Raw genomic sequence first — 12,561 nt, 5'->3', positions numbered from 1 at the left:
TTGATTTTTTAGTTAAAGTTACTCATCATTAATATAAAAGTGAAAATAAAAAAACCTAAAATTGGAAATCATAATAAAATTTATAAATTTTTTAAACTAAAAGAATTACTTGTCTCCTTAACAGTTTTATACTTAAGTTTATGATCAATCAGTTTTATACTTATAACAGTTTTAACTTAATTTTATGATAGATTAAAAAACTGTTGAAGTGTCCTATACCAACTTTATGTATGCATTAAATTTAACAAACCTTATAATAATTACGCATAGAATAACTGTTGATCCATTGTATCCTTCGCAAATAAAAATAATATATATTTTAGATACTAAATAATAAAAAATTTTAGATACTAAATAAAACAAGTGCAATTACGAAAAATGTCTCGTAGATAAAATGCTTGAGGTATTTTAAATTAATATCTATTATGCAGAATTTATGTTTACATAACTTACCAAAAAAATATTAAGTAATTATAATTTAAGAAATGAGCCTAAAATTTTTTAATTGAATTTTGTTTTTTTACAAATTTAAAAAAAAATATTTGCATTTAATAGATGATTACATCAAATTTAGAGTATTGATGTTGGAAACATTGATATTTGAAGTTATTGAAGTAACAATATATAGATGTTTTAATTTGCAATCTTTTAATATAGGGTACTTTTAAAAAATGGAACTAATTTTGGTGAGTAACTCATGACAGATGGCTTAATAAAGTTTCATACCATACAATTTTTTTCTTCATATTCTGCAGATTTGAAGTATCCTGCCTAAAATCTACAATTTTAAGATAAAAACTAATTGTTGTAAATTCATTATTAAACTATGTTTATTTTTCTTTTTTTTAAAAAAAAAACTAATATCTAAAGTCACTAAAATACATTAATATTAAAACAGAAAGGAAAAAAAATAATAATTATAAAAATTTAACGAATAGAAAAGAAAATTAACAAAGCAATTTAAAAAAAAAATTATTTTAACACAGAGTTTTTTATTATAAAACTAAAAATATAAATTCATGAAATTTGGACCAAACTGTACCTATTTATATAGAAAAATAATTTATAATTTTTTTACCACGTTAATAAAAAATAAAGATTAGGTAAATACTAAGATTTCGTGCGAAACTACAAAAATTAATGACGAAATAACTATTAAAAACAAAAGAAATATAATTTTCTTGTAATAAATTGAATTTTATTTTTGTTGTACTTATAACTGCAAAATTTTATTTATTATTTTTAGTTCTTTCCATTTCATCTAGCTTCTTTTTTTAATTTTTAAGATAATACTATATACATTCATTCGCAATAGACTCGGCAGTAACTACGTAGGAAAATTGCGCTCAACACGAACAAGTAGTGCTGTTTGTCATATTATGTTGCTTTGAGGGTCAATAACATAACACATATTAGCAAACAGCCAATTTTTAGTTATAAATTTTCCTAATTTGGGATTTACTGTGTAAATGCATTCTTCAACTTTGTACAGGTTAATAAAAATGTTCTCTTAGTTATCATATGGTTACAACATTACTGTTAATGAAAAAAAAACATTTAAATAAATTTATTGTAAACGAAAGTTGGAACAATTTGAATTGGACATCTAATTAAATAATTTAAATTTTTTATATAACAATCTGTTTGTCGTTTAAAAAAATAAACCTAATAGCCAAGCAGGTTACATTTCAACAAAATAAGTGACAAATAGTACTAATCTTTCAACTTTGATGTTAGAAGCAAGCTATATAAGAGTCAGCCATCCTAAGAAAACCCGAAATACCCCTTTTTTTAATAAAAACGTGATAAATCATTGTTTCAGTTATTATTTGTTAATTAATATGTTATTTATTAATTAATATATTATTTATTATATATATAAATTACTCAGCCAGTCGCCAACTCTTGTAATTGCTTCTCATTCGCCTCATTGCTTCATATTCCTTAAAGACCGATATTTCCTACAAAAGATCGAATATTTTGTTTTCAAAATATACAATCATTTTGTTAACATGTTAATCATAACGATTAACTTGATTTGAAATGCAATCATACGAACTTGATGAAAAAACTCTACCTAAATGAACAGAAAATGAATGATTCAACAAAAATTAAAAGATAGGTAATTTTATTTGTTGACGAAACTTATAATAATTTAAATAGGAAACTGTTCTTATCACTATATATTAAGTTTTTTTTCTCCCCAGCATATCTTGAAACTTGAAAGTTTTACTGAATTTGGGCAGCAAAACAAAATGTAATGCAAACTTAAAAGTAATAAAAAATTAGCGAAATAAGCTTTGAAAGTCTAAAAAAGCTAAATAATAAGATAAGTATTATAAATTTTGTCCTCTTATATTTATTTTCCTCTTATCTTATAATTTTTATACAACATGTAAGGTTAAATTGAACACCCAAAACAGCGTTACGAATTTTTAATATATAAAGATTGTATATTAATTTTGTTTAAATACGAGTAATTTTCATTTTCCATTACAGATCAAAAATGGGACGAGATTCTAAATAAATTAGTAATCCTATTCTCTCATTAATTGCGTAACAAATTTTTCCAAGTTATCTTCATGCTAATTTGAATTTGCATTAAAGCCTAGCTAGTTATTTAATTTTTTTGTAATTAGTTGCATCTGTCCAATATAAATATTTTCAAATTATTAAGAAAATTATTTTTTAAACCGAAGTTATAAATTTAAGATCTTAGATTATTATTATTTTTTCTTTTAATACTTTAAGTTATTTCATTTTACTACTTCATTAATAATATGATTTTGATTTTCAAACAGAAAAATTTTGAAAGCAATTCTACTTCAAATTATAATTAATTGAACTTCAGCATTTTTTAAACTTAAGCAAGCAAGTTTATTTATATTTGAAGTTTCATAAAAATTAATTTGTGATAAGATAAAATCTGTACAATACTATCTGCAGCTAATGAAACTTGCAGACATTACAAATTTAAATTACTAATTGTTTTGTTAACATATATTTAAAAAAAAATTCTTTACCACATTTAGCCTAGACGAAATGTAGAATGTAATTGTAATAATTTTAGAAAAGGTTTTGTAATAATTAATTCTATTATTAAAATTTTTGTAATTTTAAGAAAAATTTTATTATTCATAAAAGTTTTAAAAAATCATCACTTTCAAAAAAATAAAAATAAAGTTTTTTATTTAGTATACAGTACACCATTTCAACTATTGTGCTATTATAAATTGTTAAAATATAATTTTGTACAGAAAAATAATGTATTGAAATATGCAGAAAAATGAAAAGTAAGCTATTTTTGAAATAGTAAATGATGTTCGAGCTCATTTCTTGCTTTATTTATTTTTTGTAATTATTTTAATGCACAAAAATTAAATAAATAAAAATTCTGCAGCTTTTCGTACTAAAGATCAATGTATTTATTTATTTTTCAACTATAATTAATTTTGACAAAAATATATTTATGTTATTATTGTAAAATATATTATTGTTATCAAAGCAATATAAACTTCTTGTATTATGTTTCCACTTGAGAATCACGCAATGTTTATAAATAAAGGAAAAAGAGTTAAAAAATATTGTAAAGATTTATTAAAAGATAAGAAAAAAAAGAAACATCAGAAATAAAAATTTTGAATGAATTTGCGTAAAATAATAATGCTAATTATTTCGCTTTTGTTACGTTGAATATGTTATCAAGTACGTGAAACGGAAAATAAATAAATAAACAGTTTTTTAATTGATACTCCTTTGCATCACACTTATAGTGTTCCAAAGCAGTTAAAAATCCCTAACATCATCTTCAACACGCTCTTTTCCCTCATGTGTTTTCCCTTTTGCTGAAGAACAAAATTATTTTCTTATCTTTGACTACCACACCTGCTCGACCCCACCCTTTTTTCCATTTTGACAGTTTAAGTTAAAAGAAGTTTAGGGCCGTCAATTGTTAAAAATTTTCCAACCTAGCCTAATTAATGATATTTTTAAGTGCTTTTCTGAGTACTTGTAAAGTGCTTAAAAGGTGCTTATTTTCTGTTGAATAATTTGGCTACGCACCCTGTATACGTATATTTGTATGATAATCGTTATGTATATTTTGATGATAAGAAAAGACCATTACGGTGTAGGATTTAAGTAAGCATCCACTACAGCTTATAGTTCCGTTTTATTTCGCTTTCAAACTGTACATATATGCTTTCAAAACAATTTAGAAGCTTTTTAAAAGTTAAACTCGTCAAGCAGAAATTTAATTCGTTCTGTCTTATGTGATATATCACAGAATTATTTTTTAAAAAAAGGTCATAGTTTTCGAAGTCTTACTAGAATTCTAGACATATTTCAATAAATAAGGAGAACATTCGCTCTTGTAAAAGAAACAACTATATAACGTTGTAAGAGTAATTGATATGATTGGATCATTAAAAATGGCACGTCTAATGCCAACATGTCCTTAACAAATCAAAAAGCTTCCATTCGGCGTTCACGTAGATGCAAATCAAGTAAATCTTTCCATAAGAGTGATGATTTTTTCTTAAATTGCAACAGAGTAGTGAAATTTACGTTTAATTATTATGATATTTTTAATATATTCATTGAGTGTATTTTGAATACCATATCTTATGATAAATATAGATTAGGCATAATTACTAACAAAGTTAACATCGCGATCATTACTGAAGCTAATAAAGATAGAATTCCATATTATCGATTATTAAATTATCGTAACTGTCAAAAAATATCGTTTCAAAATTCACTTGATAAATGGTAAAATTCTTCGAGCGAAGATGCACTTGAAAAAAAACTGTTTTCCTCCATTGCAATGATTCACAGTTCAAGAAACGTTGGTAAGTTTATTCTGTCTTTAATGCTGCTGGTTTATTGATTGGCAACAAATGCAATAAGAAAATGTAATTGGAATGAAAAATATACTGCGCTCTGTAGTAAATGTTCATTGTTCTGCCAATATATAGCGAAAATAAAATTCCAATGGAGAAACTGATTGAGAAAACTTTCTTACGAAATTTTTCCTTAATTAAAATTTTAAATATCCCTATAATTTTCAACTTTAAAGGTTGTACTGTAATTCAGAGAATGAATAGTCCTTTAAAAATGAGAAATATAAAAATTGCATAGTTCTTATGCAATTTTCTAATTGCTGATGCTCAGTAATACTCAATAATATTTGCTGAATGCTGATGCCCAATAATACTCACAGGGGTCTGCCCAGACATTTTGTGAAAGGTTCGGTTTTCGTGAAATTGTGAAAAAATTACTCACATTCCTTCAACCAGGTTCCGCTTTTATGAATTTGGGCAAATAGGGTCCGGTCATTGCAAAACACTTTTTCAAGGAGTTTTTAAATTGTAAATCGATACAAGATTATGTCCGGCACTGTAAAATTATAATAAGAAAATTTTAAATTTTCAAAAATAAGCAGCAATCTCTGCTTCTAAATTAGAGATGCAACATACAAATATTTGGTATTTAGCCTATACTACTGAACGCAGAATATTCATTTCGGACGAATAATGGAAGAATCGTCTGCCGAGGACAAATGATTCGTTTACATCCATCTTTCTTGTTTTCTGCCCTGAGAAGGGCTTATTCGATTAAAAAAAACAATAATGAAGATAAATAAAGTTCTGAAGGGTTCGATTGAAAGAAAAATCATTTTGTGAAGGGTCCGTTTTTAAGTTAAAACATTTTGTGAAGGGTCCGTTTTTATGAAAAGATATTTTGTGAAGGGTCCGTTAACGAACCCAAATTTCTTCTAAACAGACCCCTGACTCAGTAATAATATTTGCTGAATGATGATGCTAAGCCGCGTTTAAAAAATAATACTTTGATTCATTGTCTAATTATTTAAAACTGTCTCAAAGAGGAACTTTACGTTTTTTATCTGAAAGCTATAAAGTCATTTTTTTCCTTAAAAAAGTACGAATACCATATTTCCTAAAAGTTTTGCATTACTTGATAACAAAAATTAAAACTCCGAGACAGCTTCAAATGAAACTTCTAATCTACAGGTAACAGAAGACACTGCAAGGTTGCTGATGGAGCATAATTACGAGTGCGAATGCCGTGGCAAGATCTACGTCAAAGGCAAGGGCAACTTGACTACATACTTTGTGAAGACACAGTTTGATCGAACCGGGGCTGCTGACTGCTGAATATAGATGATCTCTGATGTATAGCTTGAAGCACAACAATACATCTTCAAGTCATTCACGGTGAATAATGTGCAATTAAAAGCTCATTCTCGCTCAAAAGCTGCGTTTAAGCTTTGCAAAGTAACCACTTGAAGGTTGAGAGTGAGATTTGGCCTCACTTTCTAGAGTCTGAGATATCGTCGATTCAGACACAATAAATGTAATTTAAAATGTATTCACATTTGTTTTAGAGACAATTTATTATTTTAATCAGCACATATAGTTTGAGTATACTTAAAACAACTGTTAATTTTTTTAAAATAATTAGTTTTCGAGTATTTTGATGTCATACGTAGATACTTAGTTACGGTTGATAAAACTCTTAATTTTTCTTTTTCAATTTGCACAAGAGTTTAAAGAAATTTCAAGAAAATGTCATTATTGAGAAACCAGAGGCATTTTAAAAGGTTTTTAAGACAATGTTTTTTATTGAAATAACATTAGTCTTTATTTTATAATTCAGGCATGGCTTTTTAAAAAATATGTATAGTTGTGAGGAAAATTCCTTTTGAAAAGTTATAAAATAAAAATTATTTTATAAAAATTATATTACAAAAATTATATTATAAAAATTATATTGTAAAAAAATCATTTCAAGCATTTTTTAAAATTTAAAATTAGTACCGATTATATATTTAGTAAATTCGTCTTGTCTTTGCATAGAAAAAAAATCGATGTTTGATCAACATACTAACGTGTAAGAGTTTCACAAGACTTAGTGTTACTGAGACTATTTAAAGTTCCTTCAATTTAGATATTGATATACATTTGCAAAACTGCAGTCTGTAAAAAAATTATAAGTATACTCTATGTAACCAAAGCGAAAGAATAATAATGTTTCTAGGGGAATAAAAAAAATTTCAAAAGTGTCTGGGATGTTAAGGTAAAAGAATAATGGGTATTAAGTATGAACTTATTTTTAAGGACCAACAGATGCTAAGAAGACAACGATCTTTTTTTCAAGACTGAATTAAAATGGTCCAACGTTTAAATACGTTTCGTGTTTCAGAGAAAGTAAAGTAGCTTTTTCTCATTGCCGTAATTAAAGGATCCTATTTGAGAAGAAGTAATGAGGACGAAACTTTCTCAAAAGTACCCGGAAAGAAAAAATTGTGCTAATTTACCATACTGTATGATAATGATATTTCTCTTAAAAAAATTTCCCGTGAATAAAACCCAAATATACGGTATTTAAACTATTCATTTTGCAAATTTCAAAATGCGGTAACGGATAATCGGAATTCTCGGTTTTAGAAATTCTAGTTCTTATTGCAACATATTTATTAATAAATATTAAGTTGAAAATTAAAGTTGTAACCGAACAAATTGTTTCGATACCATACTCTTAGGTATCACAGTAAAATTATCAAATTTTACTATTTTTACCAAATTTTGTCAGATATTATAAAACCACATTTAATTGTTATTTCTACAAAAATCATGACCAAAGCCCATCGGTAAAAATTACCGAGCTCTTTGGTGTTCTCTTATAGCCAGAAACACAGTGAATTTAACCATAATCTGATAGTTTTGATCCTACTTTTTTCTAAGTGTGTAAAAGTTGCTTAAAAGTAAAGCGGAAGCAGTTGATTGTGTGAGAATTACACAAGCTACAGTAAGGCCACAAGTCTGGTTATATAATAGTCCAGATTATATAATACTAAAAATTTCTTTGTACGCCATTTACCTGAACTTGAGCAATGCAGTAAGATATATGAAGGAGAGAATACGAGCGAAGGAGAGAATATATTTCGAAGAATATATTTCAAAATAGAGTTGGGGAAATTATATTTATTAAATCCTGAAATCAAACCAATATAATACTAAAAATTTCTTTGTACGTTATTTACCTGAACTTGAGTAAATATAACAAGATATATGAAGGAGAGAATATATTTTGAAGAATATATTTCAAAACAGAATTAGGGAAATGATATTTATTAAATCCTGAAATCAAATCAATATAATACTAAAAATTTATTTGTATGCTATTTACCTGAACTTGAATAAATACAACAAGATATATGAAGGAGAGAATATATTTTGAAGAATATATTTCAAAACAGAATTAGGGAAATTATATTTATTATATCCTGAAATCAAACCAATATAATACTAAAAATTTCTTTGTATGCCATTTACCTGAACTTGAGTGAATACACCAAGATATATGAAGGAGATAATATATTTTGAAGAATATATTTCAAAACAGAATTAGGGAAATGATATTTATTAAATTCTGAAATCAAATCAATATAATACTAAAACTCTCCTTGTACGCTATTTACCTGAACTTGAGTGAATACACCAAGATATATGAAGGAGAGAATATGTTTTGAAGAATATATTTCAAAACAGAATTAGGGAAATGATATTTATCAAATCCTGAAATCAAACCAATATAATATTAAAAATTTCTTCGTACGCCATTTGCCAGAACTTGAGTAAATACACCAAGATATATGAAGGAGAGAATATGAGCGAAGGGGAGAATATATTTTGAAGAATATATTTCAAAATAGAATTAAGGAAATGATATTTATTAAATCCTGAAATCAAACCAATATTGAGTTTTGAATTCCTAATTGCATGTAATAGAAAGAATTTGGAGTTTTAACTGTAAGTAACAGAACCATGTACTTAAAACAAAAGATAGCAATTGAAGCAAAAATAGACTTATAGATTATAAAATTTTAATCAAAAAATATCAGCATTAGCTATGAAATTCAATAATGATGTATGATAATTACTTTAACACGAATTATAAAAATTATTTTGCCAGTAAATTTTTATTGAATTGTAAGTTTTTCTGAATAAAAAAATATACTTAAAATTTCTTTACAGACTGCCTAAAATTCAAATTAACTTTAAAAACTGAATATTTGGAAAATTATTTTTACAAATTTCGATTTAATGAGTGATTTAAAATGGTACCTAAAGCTGTTAAATGCTCCACAAAAACATACGGTACGTCAATTTTGATAACATAACTATTTCTAAATTAGAATTTTTCGAACTTTTAATCTAAATCTTATAAAATTTGAAGTTTTTAAATATTGAAGTTCTATCAACGCAGGATTCAAAAAAGTTTTTCGCAAATTTATAGCAAATATTTTAAAATTGTACTATATTTTAAATATTAAAGAATGTAAATTTAAATCAAAGTATTTTTTCACTGTCACTGATTAAAGTGGCAAAAAAGTATTTTTTAGAATCAAAAATAAAAATGGAGATTTTAAAGAATAGTTATCTAAACATTTATTTTTGATAATTCTAGGACCTTTGAAAATTTTACCTATTAAAATTTTCATGAATTTGTGTATTTTAAAGAATATTTGAAATAAAATATGTATGTATATTTTTAAAATATCAAAAATTTAAAATTTTTAAAAGACAATCATATCACAATCTAACATATTTTAATTTGCATTTTCTAGAATTCCATATCGTGTAAATGAATGAGATATAATTAAGTTACATTATATTACATTGGGTATTTATTTACCCCTTGATCTTATTTTTGTCTTTTCTCCATATTAAATCAATAAAATGTTAAATAAAAGACATTCATTAAAACATAAAATAATTGCTGTGTAACAAATCTTTACTTTGTTCTTTCTTAGTAAAATTATTAAAGAAATAACTCACAAGATGTCCTGAAAATGACCGACGATTTGAAAAATAAATCAACGAAAATTTGAAATACATACATACGTACAGGTTTTTTTTACGCTTAAGAAACCAAAAAATTTAATCTCACTAAATTCCAAAATTAGTTCCAAAGTTTATCAACAGATGGCGCAAGTAATCGGAAAAATTTATGATCTAGTAGTAGCAATAAAATAGTGCCAAACTAAAGACAAGTTTAACAAAAGCAATTTCAAAAATTCATTTGTAATGATCTGTCATTTAGTAAAAACATAATTTTATAGTTTTTCAGATGTAAGCTTATATTTTATTCAGAGGAATAAAAATTTTGCATCCAATTTTAGAACTAGGTGAGAAGGAATCAGCTAAACTTTCTGAACAGAAAAATTAAACCTACATTATTTTTTTTTAAATTTATTTTTCAAAGCGTCTATCCTCTTTTAGACTTTCTGTCAGTTAAGTGTAAAAATCTCTCATTAATCAGAACTCATGCCCATCTAAATGGGAAGATGGACCCCTTTTATAGTAACCTACTAATATCATAACAAAAGAAAACATCTCTGACTGTAATGAATACAAAATTATGCATTATCAATTCTTAATCTAAAGTCTTTTTTTTAATGATTCGTTCTTCCATAAAAATGTATGAATTATTTTGCACAGAAATTATTTAGAGGCTTGTAATTTCTAAAAGTATTCTAATGTTAAGTTTTGGGTACTAGAATAATTGGCAAAACGCAAAGTACTCCGTAATAATCGTCCTTAGTATATGTATTTAAAATCACAGTCAAAAATGGATTCAAGAAAGAATAGATATACTATAAAGATCGCAAATTAATAATTAACCCAAATAAAAAATATCAAAATTTAACGAAACACAACTGATGTAGATGAGACTTAAAACTTCAAAACCCGTTTGGTTGAATGAGGAAGCAGATGGGAGTTGAAAAGTGATGATTGGAAACACCTCCAAAAATCATCGGGTGATCAAATGGGTTTTTAAGATTGATATTCCGTTCTTCATTAGTGATTTGACTGATTTTGAATACATTTTTGACGATGATTTTAAAAATATTTATTGAAAGCTGCAGTAACGAAAAACCTTGTATAAGCATAATATGCAGTTTTATATTAACGTATTTCAGTTTACAAGGATAATCATTATCTATATCTATAGGGGAGAGTCAGGTAGCCCCGCCCAGCGGGTACTCCCGCCCACAGTCAATTTCATATGTATAGAATATTTTTTCAAGTCAATAAACCATCGGACATTAATAGTTATATTAAAAAAAGATTATTTTTAAAGTTTCAAGTATTTATGCAGCTGTTAACATGGTAAACAATAGTTTTGAAAATATGTTGAATACAGTAGTCATGAAATTAAGAAAAATTGGTTGGATGTTTCGATTAAACTTCATTTTAATACAATTTTTTCTATACATACAGCATTAAAGTATGTAGTCTTTAGTTTTATTTGCACGAAGAAAGAAGTTTATATGTGAAAAATTTTTCGAGTAATTACAAATTTACAAAAAAGAATTGGATTTCGGGTAGCCCCGCTCACATGAATGTCGGGTATCACCGCGTAATTTTATTTCGTCGATAAATGTACGGTTGCAAAGATTATTATTTTATTGCTTCAAATTTGAATGTTACATGCATTTTAACAACAAATATTGTTGTTATGAAATGATAGAATTCACTAAAAATATATAAATATGTAATAAATAAAATAATTTTGTGATAAAAATGATAAATGAGGTTTATCTACTGTCAATTCCATTGGTCACTTTCACTTACACCTGAAAAACAGTCAAAAAACATAATTTTTGCAACTGGGCGGGGCTACCCCACACATTTTGAAAAGAGCTGAAAAACATGTTTTTTTAAATTTCTATTTTTTTAAGTTAAACTATTCTTTTTTTGGTTTATTCTTTGTGCATTATTTAATTGGATGGTAAAACAATAGAAACATACAAAAATATTGATTATTACTCAATATTATACAGAAATATAAGCAATACTCCTTAAGTGGGCGGTGCTACCTGACTCTCCCCTACATATTGAATATTATTTTTAAATAAATGATTAAGAACTTGCAATTAAAGCTGATATTTATATTTTTGACGTGAATGAATAAGCTAATAGCTGTATAAGTACCGCTGGGAATAAGAGTTATGCATTTCTCTCGAGTTAGACAGGCTTCATTAATTTAATAATGTTTCATCAGTGAAATATAATTAGTTTGAATTGATCATGGTGTCTTTAATTATAAGAATTCATTTAATTTGGTAATCAAACGTGAGTAATTTAAATGTTAGAGTATTTTTTTTAATATCAAGTTTTTCTGACACAGATTATTGTACTTAAATAGCTATAATGATAACACATATAAGCCCATAACGAAACAATAATTACCTATGCTTTTAATTCACAATAATAGAACACTAATGCAGAACTTCACCTTTATCTATTCAAGTGTTTATTTTTTAATGTAGCATCACAATTGCAAAATTTGTTAGAAAGAAAAGAAGAAATAAATATGTGGCAATTCACTTTCTTTAGGATATGTACACGTCAAAAATTTAAAAAAAGATATTTTCACTCATTAAACATAAAACATATATTTGTGATTGCACACGCTGAGGAACACCTTAAGAAGCACCTTAATAACTTTTGATCTAATGATTATAATTCC

General features: G+C 25.9%; 1 protein-coding gene across 1 annotated transcript in view; it reads left to right on the top strand.

The window, feature by feature from the left end:
* The window catches only part of LOC107452662 (adenylate cyclase type 2 Ac76E), a 180,921-nt gene extending 174,439 nt beyond the window's left edge, over nt 1-6,482 (top strand). The window contains exon 23 of the mRNA XM_016069209.3: nt 6,033-6,482. Coding sequence (XP_015924695.1) covers nt 6,033-6,176 — 144 coding nt within the window. The 3' untranslated portion in view covers nt 6,177-6,482. The remainder of the gene's footprint in view (nt 1-6,032) is intronic.
* Nucleotides 6,483-12,561: the final 6,079 nt, after the last annotated feature.

The sequence above is a fragment of the Parasteatoda tepidariorum genome, chromosome 1 (assembly GCF_043381705.1).
Source record: "Parasteatoda tepidariorum isolate YZ-2023 chromosome 1, CAS_Ptep_4.0, whole genome shotgun sequence".
In the NCBI taxonomy this organism is placed as follows: domain Eukaryota; kingdom Metazoa; phylum Arthropoda; class Arachnida; order Araneae; family Theridiidae; genus Parasteatoda; species Parasteatoda tepidariorum.
This window is presented reverse-complemented; position numbering and strand designations above follow the sequence as displayed.